Raw genomic sequence first — 15987 nt, 5'->3', positions numbered from 1 at the left:
CGCGATAAGAACGAACCACGAAAGAGAATTAAACGAAAATCAAGCTTTACGTATTTGTAAGTACGTGATTTGTATAACTGCGCCTCAAAGTGTAAACACAATGGCTACGACAGACTGCAGCGGCACGACAGTGAACTGAAAACGTCGTTTTTCATCTTACTACATGTACATTTTGAGAAGCAACAACAACACAATGGCCGGCATGTACACAAAACAACGCAGATGTCCATTTTGTATGTACACAATTTCGTTGTGGCCATACTAATTCCTTTCACTTCAATGAAATTTAAATATTTTGTTCAAAGTGAAATTTTTTATGCAAAAAATAAGTAAATAGGTCAATATTTTCGCTTTAAATTATCAATTGTTATTACAAATGATATAATAGAGCTATAATATAGATATTTTATGCTTTTATTTGTAAAATAACATCAAGTTTGTTAGAGCTGTGAATAATTTTACATTTTACATATTAGTGGCATCACCACTCTACCTCCTCTTTCTATCTTCCATTCTACTGTCAACTCTACTGTCGTCGTACTGTCGTTGGCAAAAATAGGAGCAATTTGAAGTTAGCGAGAACGACAACTGTCGGCCTGCAGTCGTGTAGTCGTGCAGCTGTCGAAATAACACTGCCCATAAGAACGTGTGTATTTTAATATTTGACAGATGTAGTTTGCAGTCTGTCGTAGCCATTGTGCTTACACTTTCATATACATAAGTATGTATATATGTACGCAGTGAGAAGAGGTCGCGAAAAGAGAGAAAGATCTTTTGATTTTAGATGTATGTACATATGTATATATTTTTAAATATACAGATCAGAGTGTTAAACATACGTATATATTGGTTAAAATAATAAATGAGCAAGTTATGCTCTCTGTATGTAATGTAAATATGTAGTATGGGACATATATGTATGTATGTATTTATAATATAAAAATGTTATTTTAACATACAGATGCTTTTACTTTTATTTTTGCTTACGATTGCCGTAGCTTATTTTAAGCAATCCTGCTTATACTTGATTAAGTATAAGGGGTATTGCTGGAAAATTGTGCAAGTCAATGCTTGAAAAAAATTTTTTTTTTTTTTTTTTTGAGATAGTTTTTGTGTTATAACACCACGGTAAGCATTTACCGGCAATCAATAATCCGCTATATACAGTACCAAACTACTTTGTTAGCGGTTTTTCGGTTGTTACCGGAAAATAAACCGAATGTCGAAAACAGTTTGGTAACGGTTTTCTGTTTTTTTTTTTTTTTTTTTAACCGGAATTTTGGTCAGAACCGCAATTTAAAACGTTTTTTTGTTTTTTAATATCCAAACATACATATATGTGTAAAAAAGATATAGATATTGATTGGAAACGATACCACTCACTTTGATTTCCACCAGGGGCTTTTGGGGATAATATTTGTGTGAGGGAATGTGCCTGAATTTGCGTGTGGCTGTGCCTGTGCCTGTGCTTGTGCCTGTTGTTCCTCTCCCCAGTCCGTTTGGTGCTGGCGTAGTTGTTGTGTTTCCTTTTTCCTCTTTTGTCTCGTTTTGGGTTTTCGTTTTGACAGCAATATGAAATTTATTCGTTGTCTCCCCTTTTTCCGTCTGCGCACCACAATTGTGTCACCTCACTTTTTCCCTTTGTTGTTTTTTTTTTGTTTCACCGCACTTTTGTTCACCTTTTTCACACTTTGCTACCACCGTTTTCTCTCGAATTTGGCTTTTTTTTCCAATTACATATATAATTTTTTTTTTTTTGTACCGGTAACTTTTTGTTTTTTTTTTTTTTTTGGTTTTGTCACCAACGGCTTTTGTAGTTGTCACAACCGTTTCCAAAGAATGTTTTACAGTTTTCACAATTTTTCCGTTTTTTTTTTCACTTAGTCACCGTTGGTTTGCCTGAGTTTTCTTACAGCTTTCGCAATATTTCTTTTCTTTTTTTTTCACTTAGTTACTTTCCACTATTTTGTCTTATATCTTGCACAATTTTTTCTGTTTTGTTTTTCTGTGTTCTTTAAATTTGTTTTTTCACTTAGCCACTGTCGTTTTGTTTGACCAGAGTTTTTCGCAGAAGGTCTTTTGGTTTTTTTTTGATGTTATTACCGCGCCGGCCCGTCACCGCGATTAACTTTTATTATTATTATTTTATTTATTTTTTGTTTTTTGATTTGTGTCACCACAAGTGCCGTCCGGTACGGCTCGAAGGACCATATATAAAATACTGTCAACACAACCGGCACTCACCTTTTTGAATCGAAAAAAACAAAATGATGAAAATTGATCGGCGATCGCGATTGTAGCGTATATGCGCACGGATAGAGAACGAAAGAGCCTCGGCGCCGTCCGCCAGTCCCTTTTGTTAATTGTGTGCGGGTGTCCTCGTGTGTGGTGTGAAAGTATGGTGTAGATGATTATGTGGTGGGCATCATGCCGATGTGTTGCGAATGAGGTATGTAGTGTGGGATGAAAAGAAAATGATGCGCATGATGCCAATGTGTTGAATATGGTGTGTGTAGTGTGGGGTGAAGATGTGGTGTGTATGTGTGGGGTGTAGCTATCTTATATTAAGAGGGGGCGCAGAAGCTCATTTAACCACCCTCCTTCCTAAGATGAATCGTCTTCAATTAATTATTATTTTGAGTTAATTTATATATTTGATCTTAGAGAGCATTATATATGACTTGTTATAATTGCACATTTCCTATTGGTTTTGAAATTTTGCGAGATTTTTTTAATTCTAATATTGTGTAAGTTATGAAAAGTATTGCAAGATTAAAATTATGGATAAAAAAATTAACGAACTGTGATGTTCTTGTTCCCTTCTGCTAAAATATTTATATTATCTAATTATAACAGTTTATTAGTTGTTTTAATATATTCTAAAATTGCAAAATTGTTGATATGGTTATTTTTAAGATAATTCCAAATTTTTGTTTCAATATTTTCATATGTTTGATTTTTTATTACTGTATTATTTTCAAATGTTCCAATTAACTCATTACTGCCTGCCTGTAGATCGCGCTGTACGATTTTTTCGAAAATTTATGGGGATGTTTATGTAGATTGAAGATATTGCTCTGCGAAATATCTGGTTTGTAACTTTCTGCATATCTGAGATATGCGATGGGATATAAAATACCCATTGGGCTAATAAGGGTTCTAAGTGCACCTAAAATTTAATATACTTGTATGTGACAACCTGTTGATCGGCTATTCGTCATGTGTTGATCAAAATCAACTGTGTTACGAAGTACATATGTAGATGCAAGTGAAACAGCAATTTTAGAGTAGTGCGGATGTTTAAATTGTGAATAATTTTCTGGTTTTTGGAAATGTCTCAACTTTGACCTTGAAAATGGGCACTTATTATTGTCTTCCCTATCCCTATTATTTTTGAGGAAGGATTAGTTTCAAATTATAAATATCGCAATGAAAATATTTCTGTATATCTCAAATTATAATAGACCTTCTTATCAACGCTAAATAAATAGTGTAACTACCTCGAATTTTCCGATAATAAAGACGTCCAATCGACAAACGTTGATGCACATAAGCAATATATATTTGTCTTCGTAATAGGAATTCATTTCTTAGATTACATCTATACTTTAATGATTCCGTCTCTTATTTGTTGCAGACAGCCAAGCCTATGTAATAAGTTATATATCCTTCTACTTCTTTTATAATCCTTTGCTCTCATTTACAAAATTTTCCCATATCTCTCTGTTTCTGAACTTCATTGCGCGAAGAGACTCAGTTGTAGTTTCCTTGCCTAGTCTATAAACTCATAATATTCTGTAGCTTCAAATTCAAATGTAGCACCGATTTTATATTACGAGATAGATTTATTTTAATAAAATTTTGCATACACACACATTTACATATATTGCCCTTTGTGGTGCCGTAATTGTAATTCCTCATTTTCCTTTATGCTTTAATTGTTTTATACACAGAAACAACAAACACAATTAGTCTTTGATTTGTTTAAGCAGGGGCGGGTTCAGTTTAATATAATATAATGGTGGAAAATTATCAAATCGACGTTCTAATAACAAACCCTATTAAATTGAAAACACACATTTTAAATCTTAGACGTGCGGGTGACATACTCTTTGCAATGTATAATACTGTAGTCAGTTCGTGTATTGTATAATTTCTCAAAACAAAACGCGGCTCTCATCGTTTTGAGAATCTTTCGAGAACTTTTTTGTAGTGACTTCAATGTCATGATTCGTGTGCAGGCCAATCAATCTATCTTGAAGCATGTTTGCCCTCAGTCACGTTTTATTGCGGCGAAGTGTCGAAAAAGAGCGTCCTTTGCTCCAGATAGCACTATCAGTGATCATATGAGCTTCAAACGTCGCACGACGTTGTCATTATCCAAGAGGCCTTTGAATCTATCTATTAAGCACTCAATAAGGTCTTTCATTTCTTTGGTTTTCAAAGTACATCCTCTTTCTAAAACCAACAAACTCAGTTGAAATCCATCCAATACTTCTCTAGAAAAGCGCGTCTTCAAATCTTTGCCGATTGTATCCAAAAGCTTAATATCCAGCTCTCAAGAAATGTAAAAACTTCATACAAAAAAACGCTTAAGAAACGGTCAAGAAATTTTCCTGCGATAAATTTACTTATGCTAGTATGTAGTTCTAAAGAAATGTAGTAATAATTTTTAATATTTTTTTCAGTAAAATGCGAATATGGCAAACCTGGTTTTGCGAAGAAACATCAAATGAACAATTGTTTCTGGAAGGAAATTCAAAGTAATCGTTAAATTCATCCCAAAATAGTTAAAACTACACTATTATGAAATATAGTTACTTTTTAAATGTTGTATAAAACTTACCAATCATCAACAACATTCCTTAAATCGCAATATATTTATGTTATTACACACATATATATGTACATACATACATATTACGCACAAAGTTTATTTTCTTTGTTTTCTCTTGCTCTTCTAACGTGGATCATTCTGTCAAAATTACTTGAAGAAATAATGTATTTTTTTTCTTGAGTAATTACTTGAGAGCTGGATACGGACCTTTTAAGTTTTTTAGAGGAATATACACCGAAACCGTGCAGAAATTTGTCGCGTTTTGTTTGTCGGCCGCAGATTCCTGGTTTTTCTAATTCATCTTTCAGTTCTGCCGCCAGTTTTTTCGTGTCTGAATAAATGAATTGAAAATGTTCCTCAGTTTTTTGTCTTCGATTTCGGAAAGTTATAAGAAGCGTATCTATCATATTTGATGTCTTTGCCAGATCGATCGATCCTTTCTGAAGAATCGCGCTGTGTGAATGAGTTAAAAATAGAATATCACATAGGCAAAAAATCCCAATTATAACTTTAAATTTGCACACGGCTGTGAAGAGTATTGTTGTTTTTCCCGCTGTTTTCATTTCAGGTACTAATTTTTCTATTTTGGAAAACTTGGAGAATAAACCGCCGAGAATGTATCAATCGAACATAGCACAGATAGAGCTGAATGCAGCATTTATTTCAAGTTTTCTATTAAGCCGTGTCGCTTTAAATTTAGCACTTTCAATTACGGATCTGATTGGATTTTTTAACGATTTAATCTGCATACGCGTTATACGGCGGCTGGAAGGCACACAAACTCTATTTGCCATTATTCTTGATAACGAGTTATAGATCTTATTTGCTTTATTTGCAATGTTTGCCAAGTGCTGCTTGAATTTCAGTTTGGAGTCCAATATTACCCCTAAATACTTCAACTGTTGTTGTGAAGTAATCATACACTCTCCTATAGTGAGAGTTATTTTTTCCTCGATTTTCCTGGTGCTTATGAGCAGTACCTCTGTTTTATGCTCAGCCAGTTCCAAACTCATGGAAGAAAACCATTGGCGTAGACCATTTATACATTCATTATATTTATTTTGCAGGTCTTCCAGATGTTTACCTACTGCTACCACTATAAGGTCGTCCGCGTATGCGATTAGCTTACCGTTTTTAGGCTGTGGAGTTCTTAGCACCCCATCATAAACTAGATTGCATAAGAGAGGGCCTAAAACAGATCCTTGTGGAACTCCACTTGAGGGTGATCAGCGCACAATATTTTTTTGTACCACCTTTCCATCTTTTGCACTTACTGCATTTTTCGCAGTGTCGACAACTTCATTCAGCGCATCGATAGTGGACCTCTGTCCACTCAAGACTCCAAGCGGTTTCTTATTATGCTTTCATACACTTTGCCCATTGTGTCGAGCATACACAGAAGTCGATACGAAGAAGATTCATCTGGTGATTTTTATACTCTCGCAACAAAGTTGCTAAGGAGAGTATTATAGTTTTGTTCATATAACGGTTGTTTGTAAGTCCTAAAACTAAAAGAGTCAGATATAGGGTTATATATACCAAAGTGATCAGGGTGACTAGTAGAGTTGAAATCCGGATGTCTGTCTGTCCGTCCGTCTGTCCCTCTGTCCGTCCGTGCAAGCTGTAACTTGAGTAACAATTGAGATATCGTGATGAAACTTGGTACACGTATTTCTTGGCTCCATAAGAAGGTTAAGTTCGAAGATGGGCAATATCGGCCCACTGCCACGCCCACAAAATGGCGGAAACCGAAAACCTATAAAGTGTCATAACTAAACCATAAATAAAGACATTAAAGTGAAATTAGGCACAAAGGATCGCATTAGGAAGGGGCATATTTGCACGTAATTTTTTTGGAAAAGCGGGCGTGGCCCCGCCCCCCACTAAGTTTTTTGTACATATCTCGGAAACTACTTTAGCTATGTCAACCAAATTCTATAGAGTCGTTTCCTGCAGGCATTTCCATATACAGTTCAAAAATGCAAGAAATCGGATAATAACCACGCCCACCTCTCATACAAAGGTTATGTTGAAAATCACTAAAAGTGCGTTAACCGACTAACAAAAAACGTCAGAAACACTAAATTTTACGGAAGAAATGCAGAAGGAAGCTGGACCCAGGCTTTTTTTTAAATTGAAAATGGGTGTGGCGTCGCCCCCTTATGGACCAAAAACCATATTTTGGGAACTACTAGACCGATTTCAATGAAATTCGGTATGTAATATTTTCTTAACACCCTGATGACATGTACAAAATATGGGTAAAATCGGTTCACAACCACGCCTTCTTCCAATATAACGCTATTTTGAATTCCATCTGATGCCTTCTCTATATAATATATACATTAGGAACCAATGATGATAGCGGAATAAAACTTTACACAAATACGGTATTTGAAAAATATGTAAATGAAATCTCGATTATCACTTTATCGTGCGAGAGTATAAAATGTTCGGTGACACCCGAACTTAGCCCTTCCTTACTTTTTTTGGTTTTGGGATTAAGACCAGGCGCTGAACTTCGCAGGGATCGGGGAACATCCCTTCTTTTATGCACGCGTTGTACATTTTTGCAAAAAGAGTGGGCTTCGAGATTATAGATACCTTTAGAGCTCCGTTAGGTATTCTGTCGATACCCGGCGCTTAGTTTTTTTTGGCTATGGCCAATAGATCTTCTTCTGCAACCAGTTGGGGTGATTCAGCAGTTTCATTGCTCAACGTTAGTAATCGGTTCGTGTGTCGGGAATAAAAAACTTTCTCCATGAACGGAGCACATTTGGGTTGCTGCCGCTTATTCTTGAATTTGGACAGACAGATTTTATAAGCAGTCCCCCAGGGGTCTATATTTGCTTCTCCGCAGATCTTTTCAAAACAGTTCCTCTTGCTACCTGTTATAGCTGACTTTAAGAGCTTTTTGTGGCTTTTAAAAGCTTATTTGAGACGGTTTTCGTTTTTGCCGCTTCGATTTCGTTGTAGGCGACGTCGAGCTGCGTGACGAGCTTTCTCAGCATGGCAATTTCTTATTGTGACATTTTGTCCTTCGCATTGTAGCGTCGCATGCTGCTATCAGTTCTTTTTGCAATGCGGTTACTAAGTGGACGCCGCCTTCGCCTGGTGCTATTGCTGCACTCCAGACTGTCTCAAAAACGTCAGTGTCAAAATCTGTTTGCCTCCAGCTTCGTTTATGTGTAGTGTTACTGCGTGGGGGTTCCTGGTCTCGAGAGAATAAAACTTCTGCGATGATTGCCATATGGTCACTATTTGTGAACATGTCTGACACCTTCCACTTAATGTGTCTGCTTAGTGCGTCATTTGCAAACATCAGGTCTTTACAGAGCTTTAATTTCCTTTTTGGTAAGTATTTCTTGTGCCACTGCTCATTATTGTGAGGTTGGTTTGGCTCAGGAATTCCAAAACTAGGCGCCTACGATGGTTTGAACTTCTGCTTCCCTAGGCAGAAGACCATGCGTTAAAATCGTCTGCCATTATTATCGGCGATTTTCCTCGGCTTTCTAAAGATAATTCCATGAGGAAGTCTTCAAATTCTCTAACGGACGCACTGGGACGAGCATAGCAGCTTACGTAACAAATTCCCCTTCCGCTCGTAAAACGTGCGAACATTCATCGTTGTGCAGTGCGCTACGTAAGCGTCCGGCATGTGTGCCGCAAAAAAAGCATGAGAACATACAGAATTAATGTATGTATAATTAAAATTCCTTTGTATTTTTATCCGTATTTGTCGCAGATTAAGATAGAGAGATTTTAAAACATTTAGTATAAGGAACATACTTAATCGTTTCACAATACGTTAACATTTTTATACTCTTGCAACCAGATGTTACAGAGTAATATAGTTTTGTTTACCTAACGGTTGTACGTATTACCTAAAACTAGCCAAGATAGACATAGGGTTATATGTATATATACATATGTATGTGTAATCTTGTCCGACATGAGTAAAAATTGAGATATCTCGATGAAACTTGGTACGTGAATTCCTTAGAACAAAAAAAATTCGAGTTCGTAGATGGGCGTAATCGGATCACTGCCACGCCCACAAATCGCTATTAACCAAAAGTATTTAAAGTGCCATAACTAAGCACTAAATTAAGGTTTAAAGCTGAATTATGGGACAGGTGATCGCAGCAGGAAGGGGCACCTGTGGGCAAAATTTTTTAAAAAAATGGGCTTGGCCCCGCGTTCTAATAAGTTTAAGGTTCATATCTCCTAAACCACTTAAGTTACAAAAAGCAAATTTACTGAGTAGAAATCTTATAAGGACTTCTACCAACGGTGGGAAATCGGACGAAATCAGATGATAATTCCGTTTACTCCCCATATAACGGTACTGTTACTGTTACTGTACTGTTACTGTTTCGACTAAATTTAGTAAGTGGAAATTTTATAGTGTCAAAATGAGCGAAATCGGATTACAACCACACCTACTTCCCATATGACATAATTTTAACTTCCATTTGATTCTTTGACTTTCCAATACAAAAATTAAGAAGTAATTCATAAAACGGGATAAAATTTTGCACAAATAATTTCTTTAAGATACACCAACTTATGACCAAAGGACCCCAGATCTATTGTTAACTTTTGACCGAAGACATCGGTCACTCTGTGAGATAGACAATTGAAATTAAGAAAAAATTCCTGACAATAGTAATTCCGTGTATTAAAAATGGTTTCAATCGAGTCAATACCCTCTACTCTGAGCCCCCATTTATTTACCTAATATAAAGGTTTTAGAAATATCTCAATATGAATGAAAGAGCGTGTTTTATTTATAACAGTACAGCTTTGTGCCCAGCCCCCGTACAACTCTTATCAGGGTTTTCGAACATCCGGCTAGCTGACTTTCCTCCATATGATTGTTGATTGTACGTGAGGTACCTTAATGAAATCCAAGGAGCATTTTTTTTTAGTGTGTGGCATGAAAATAGTTAATAGATAAACTCCCATATACTATAAATGTACTATATAATGAATTAGCATTTATTCGTTGACTAATTTTATTTACATTTCTCATTTCTGTGGGATTAATTTTTGCTTTAAGCTTTTAATTACAGCTAGTCTGATGGAAAATTTCTAATTCCGCTTCTGGATGTAACTTCTACGTTAAACACCATCATAAATCAAATACATATGATGATGTTTGATGTAAAAACTTCTTAGGAAGCAGACTAAATAGTATTTTCGATATTATAAGATTACGTTCGTGACCGAACTAGACGATCTCTTCTCTCATTTCTATCGGTCAGCTGTCAGCTTTAGTTTCTTTTTCAGCCCTATTCTCATGCCCTCACAAAAGTCACCAACCTCACTACAGTGATGTTTCTCACTATAGTGAGGGTTACCTTATTTTGGCGAAAATTCAAAAGCTCAAATGCTCACTATTATCACAGATATCTGTGACGTGTGAAAGCAGCCATCATAATACAAAACATCTGTGTTTGTTTTGTTTTACATCAATATTTGACATTTTTTAAAAAATATTTGAGTGTTATAACTAGCATGGAGGTTCTTTGTGTATGCGGCAATTGTTGAGGAGGAGGAATCGGGGGGTAGGAGGAAAATTTTGAAGGGTTTACGAGACAAAAGCGATCCTTTTACCATGCAAGACACAACATTTATAAATACATTTCGATTCCCAAAATCGCTGTGTAAAGTACTTATAGGTGAATTGGTTCCGCATGATGTGCAGAAGTCGAGTATATCTTTTTTTGTTTGTATTTTTACGGGCATGGCTCTTACCAAAAATGCGTTGGTAATAGTTATATGCTCTCTATGAGCCAGTCCTTTGTGTCTAGAGCTCTGCACTTTATTTCGAAATTAATTATGGATGTTAAGGGCAGTGAAACTTCAATTCCCATCAAGCGTGCAGGATGTTTCAGATACAAAGAAGGGGTAAGATAAATAAATACAAATAAATATAAATAAATAAATTTTCTCTTAAAGATTTTACACGAAACTTGGGATCACGGGCACAATCGGCGCAATCGATTGCACCCACATTGGGATTGTTTCACCCTCAAGCACAGACGCATACATATCTTTATTATCCATTTGTGTTTTTGTTTGTTTATTTTTACTAAAACAGCTGTTTGACAGCAAAAAGCTTTTTACCTCACGTGGTGACTTTTTTAAGCTTTTTTATTATGAGGTTTGAGCAAGAATAGCCTCACAAAATATGCCTCACAAGAAATCTCTCAAATTTTTCCTCTCAACTCAGTTGAGAGGTTTTTTCAGAATAGGGCTGTTTATTTCACGTGGTTTGTTTACTCCTCAAAATTTATTAATTTCATTATTATAAGTTTCTATTTTGTGATCACTTTTGTTGGCAGTCGAAGCATAAACTTTAATAATTGTAACATTGAATGATTTTCAAGTAATTTCAGCATAACGTATTTGTCATACTTTGCCACAAACCCTATAATACATTTTGCAATGATATTTTTAATATAATACCTAGTTCGTTGTGGTGATTCCTTTTTTTTTAAATAGAAGAAAAATTTTATTTTCAAACTTTTAATTAGGTTATTTTATATGGAAGACTTAGCCAACATAATTATGTTGGCTTGTCATATGCTATCATAGCTTGTACTATATATTGACTAGAGGCATTGCCAGTTCATCGCTTTTTATACCCTGAACAGGGTATATTAAGTTTGTCACGAAGTTTGTAACACCCAGAAGGAAGCGTCGGAGACCATATAAATTATAAATATAAATGATCTGTATGTTGGGCTGAGTCGGTTTAGCCATGTCCGTCTGTCTGGCTGTCCGTCTGTCTGTATATATACGAACTAATCCCTCAGTTTTTAAGATATCGTTTTGAAATTTCGTAAACGTCATTTTCTCTTCAAGAAGCTGTTCATTTGTCGCAACTGGCAACATCGGACTACTATGACATATAGCTGCCAAACTTCCTCATTTAACGATATATCTTCACGAAATTTGGTATGAGTTACTATTTATAGAAATAATGCAATATAGAAAGAAATTGTTCAGATCGGCTCACTATAGCATATAGCTGCCATATAAACCGAACGATCGGAATCAAGGGCTTGTATGGAAAACTTTCGCATTTGACGTGATATCTTCACGAAATATGACATGGATTACTGCTTAAGGTAATAACATAATTGTTCAGATCGGATTACTATAGCATATAGCTTCCATAAAACTGGACACATAGTTACTAAAAGAAATGCACCTGTGAAGGGTTAACGTTTTTTCTTGTTTTCATTCACAATATCTATGATTTTTTCAAAAAAAGTAGTTGGCAAAAACGTCATCATTTTGATAGATGAATATGTAAACAAACCAAAATTACAAAATTTTACGTTTTGTTTAAGTTAAAATTTATTTTAATAATATTAAGTTAAAATTAATACAAATATGAACTTTTTTATAATTTTTTCAATCATCATCATCAAAGAACAAAATAAATATTTATATATGTACATACTAATTTAATATCCCGTTACAAATTGAAGAATTCAAACAAGCCTTTTCTCCACATCGGACATTTTGAAACAAATTGAATATCACCTCACTGTTCCCGACCGCATTGCCAACACACTTCGGCTCATAATGATAACATGACGTTTATCCGTTTCTCAGTAAATGTGACAAGATGTCGACTCTATAAGTCAATTAAGTACCTTTGACATTTTTGGATAAAAGCAGCCCGTGACTAGAATGCACATCTAAAAATACTTCAATGTCATCAATAGTTTTTAGTTTACAAAAATAATAAAAATTATTATCAACAACCGTAGTATCTTTCGGAAGTTTAAAAATTTACGCTGATGTTTTTGGTGGAACAACAAACAGAGTTTTTTTAAGTAGCCTGAAAGTGGTTTGAAAGAATCGTAGGAAAGATGTTCTGTTTTCATAACACGGACGAAAAATTTCGTTAACTTTTACTATCAAATTTATAATTGAGATTGAATCAGGTATTTAAAGGGTGTATGATACCTGTAACGCTTAATCTTCTTCTTTGAATTTTAATAAAAAATTTGGGCATATTTTCATCAGGGAATACATTTTAAACTTTACAATTTTTTATATATTACATATCACTTGCATCCCCTATTTGTAAATTTCGATAGTAATGATTTTTATTACTCTTATTTAAGGAACATGCAGAAAGAAAGATGCAACAAGTAGCAACTATCGGGTCTAATATTAATAATCAATTTTTAAAGCCACCCGAAGTTATATCACATTTATCACTCACCTTAAGAAGAGATATTCCGGTTCGAGCATATTTGGTAAGCCAAATTATTTATATTTTGCACACAATGATTTTAGAATTTACAAGTTTTATAGACATAATGTTTAAAAGCCCAGAACTATTTTCACATTAAAAATTTTTGAAACCCCTTTGGGTTGGTGATGTGGATTCACAAAAGGGGTTCCTTCTTACGTGGTGTTTATACTGGTTCCAAAATAGACGAAATTATTTACAACTTAAAAGTTATAATTGTCAACAGTGGAGTGCGAGCCTAGTGGCGAATGCGATGACTGTTTGTTTGGTGCAAGGAGATATTTCGTCTTGTCCCATGTTCACAAAAAGTCTCATACGTTTCGCTTGCTTATCCAGTCTGGAAGCCAATGGCATCAAAGGTACACGCCAGCACCTGTACACTCCACCTTCTCTACTTAGCTCTGTAGCTCGCATTTTTCCCAGAAATAGATTGAAGAAGTCACACGATAATACCTTTGCCTAAAACCTCACTTGATTTCGAACGGCTCGGAGAAGCTCTTTCGTTCCTGACGGAGCTTTAGGTGTTACACAAGGTCAGTTCACACAGCCTTATTAGTTTTGCGGACTGAAAAGTGTTTCCTCCATAACTTCAGTATGCTCAAAACATCAGTCATTCAAGCGCATGCTTCGGTTTTAAAAATTTCCGTTAGTTGTCGCATTACCCCCGTCGGCCAGCTTCTCGAGGTCTTCATACAGGGTTTGTCGGGAAAGTAATAGCACTGATTTTTTTTCGCCGCGACTGTACTTCGGAGCGAGGGCGCACCGATTGGAATCGGTAGAAGGCATTCCTAGCTAACGTGCTTGCTGCTAGTGACTCAGGACAAACATTTTCACGCGACGTGTATGTGTGAGCGGTGCAAGCCGAAAATGCAGCGTTCGTTAGAGCAGAGGTACGCGATTAAATTCTGAGTGAAAATCGATAAATCAGCGACATAGACGTTTGCTATGATCAAGCAGCCTTACCCAGATTCTGCTCTAGTTAGAAGAGATGTGCTTCGGTGGCACCAGGCCTTTTCAGAAGGCCGGGAAGAGGTCGTTCATGAATACCGTGCTGGGAAACCTGCGGCTTCGACAAACATCAACAATGTGACTCGTGTGCTCAAAGTTATGAACTCCGACCGTCGACCGTCGTTTACTTGCCCAAATGTTAAATTTATCAAAATCTGTGGTTCATGACATTGTGACGGAGCAATTGAACATGTGCGAACATGTGCAGGGCGTGCGCAAAGATGGTCCCAAAAGTGCTCACTAACGACCAGAAATTGCGGCGAGTGTGCCAAGAAAATTTGAACATATGTGAAAGTGACCCCCAATTTTTTAATAACGTAATCGCTGGTGACGCTCATGAATCTTTGACTATGATCTCGAGACAGCCGATGAAAGGCATGCATTTTGCGACGACAGAACAAATCCAAGTAGCATGCACCTCGACTCTCAAGGCTATTCCGGAGAATGCCTTCCGTGAGGCCTTCAATGCTTACAAATCGCGCTGGAAGCACTGAATCGACGCGAAAGGAGCCTATCTTCAAAGATTTTAAAGAATTGTAACGATTGATTCAATACATTACAAATTATGGAAGGAACACTTCTCCAGCCTGCTGAATGGCAGTGATCGTACAAAGCTAGGAGAAGGCGAACCCGATTCCCCAATCGATGATGACGGAGCAGACGTTCCAATGCCCGACCATGAAGAAGTTCGAATAGCAATTACCCGTCTGAAGAACAACAAAGTAGGGAAGACCGATGAATTGCCGGCCGAGCTATTCAAACACGGCGGGAAGAATTGATACGGAGCATGCATCAGCTTCTTTGTAAAATATTGTCGGATGAAAGCATGCCCAACGATTGGAATTTAAGTGTGCTCTGCCCAATTTACATAGAGGGAGACCCCACAATCTGTGCCAACTACCGTGGGATAAGCCTCCTCAACATCGCGTATAAGGTTCTATCGAGCGTATTGTGTAAAATATTAAAGCCACGGTGGGCCAGATATTCACCATGTGCCAAATCTTGGAAAATATCCGTGAAAAGAGAATCGACACACACCACCTCTTCGTCGATTTCAAAGCTCTCTTCGACAGCACGAAAATGAGCTGCTTTTATGCCGCGATGTCTGAATTTTGTATCCCCGCAAAACTAATACAGCTGTGTGAACTGACGTTGAGCAACACCAAAATCTCCGTCAGGATCGGGAAGGACCTCTCCGAGCCGTTAGATACCAAACGAGGTTTCAGACAAGACGACTCCCTATCGTTCGACTTCTTCAACCTGCTGCTGGAAAAAATAATCCGAGCTAAGTTCTGCAACTACAAGCTACTCCGAGCAGGTACCATCTTTAATAAGAGTGTACAGCTGTTGGCGTATGCCGATGATATTGATATCCTCGGTTTCAACACCAGCGCCGTTAGTTCTGCTTTCTCCAGATTGGAAAAGGAAGCAATGCAAATGGGTCTGGCAGTGAACGAGGGCAAGACGAAATATCTCCTGTCATCAAACTAACAGTCGTCGCACTCGCGACTTGGCTCTCACGTCACTGTTGACAGTCATAACTTTGAAGTTTTAGATAATTTCGTCTATCCTGGAATCAGTGTAAACACCACCAACAATGTCAGCCAGGAAATCCAACGCAGGATAACTCTTGCCAACAGGTGCTACTTCGGACTGAGTAGGCAGTTGAAAAGTCCTCTCTCGACTAACAAAAGCTAAACTCTATAAGTCACTCATAATTCGCATCCTGTTATATGGTGCAAGGCTTGGACGATGACAACAACTGATGAGTCGACGTTGCGAGTTTTCGAGAGAAAAGTTCTGCGAAAGAATTGTGGTCATTTGCGCGTTGGCTACGGTGAATATCGCATTAGATAGAATG

General features: G+C 36.8%; 1 protein-coding gene across 3 annotated transcripts in view; it reads left to right on the top strand.

Moving 5' to 3' along the window:
* The window catches only part of LOC126764205 (uncharacterized), a 317397-nt gene that overhangs the window by 243778 nt on the left and 57632 nt on the right, over positions 1–15987 (top strand). For all 3 annotated transcript variants that reach the window (XM_050481998.1, XM_050481999.1, XM_050482000.1), the window contains exon 3: positions 12988–13122. In XM_050481998.1, coding sequence (XP_050337955.1) covers positions 12988–13122 — 135 coding nt within the window. The remainder of the gene's footprint in view (positions 1–12987; positions 13123–15987) is intronic.

Source organism: Bactrocera neohumeralis, unplaced genomic scaffold, assembly GCF_024586455.1.
Source record: "Bactrocera neohumeralis isolate Rockhampton unplaced genomic scaffold, APGP_CSIRO_Bneo_wtdbg2-racon-allhic-juicebox.fasta_v2 cluster09, whole genome shotgun sequence".
Classification (NCBI taxonomy): Eukaryota; Metazoa; Arthropoda; class Insecta; order Diptera; family Tephritidae; genus Bactrocera; species Bactrocera neohumeralis.
This window is presented reverse-complemented; position numbering and strand designations above follow the sequence as displayed.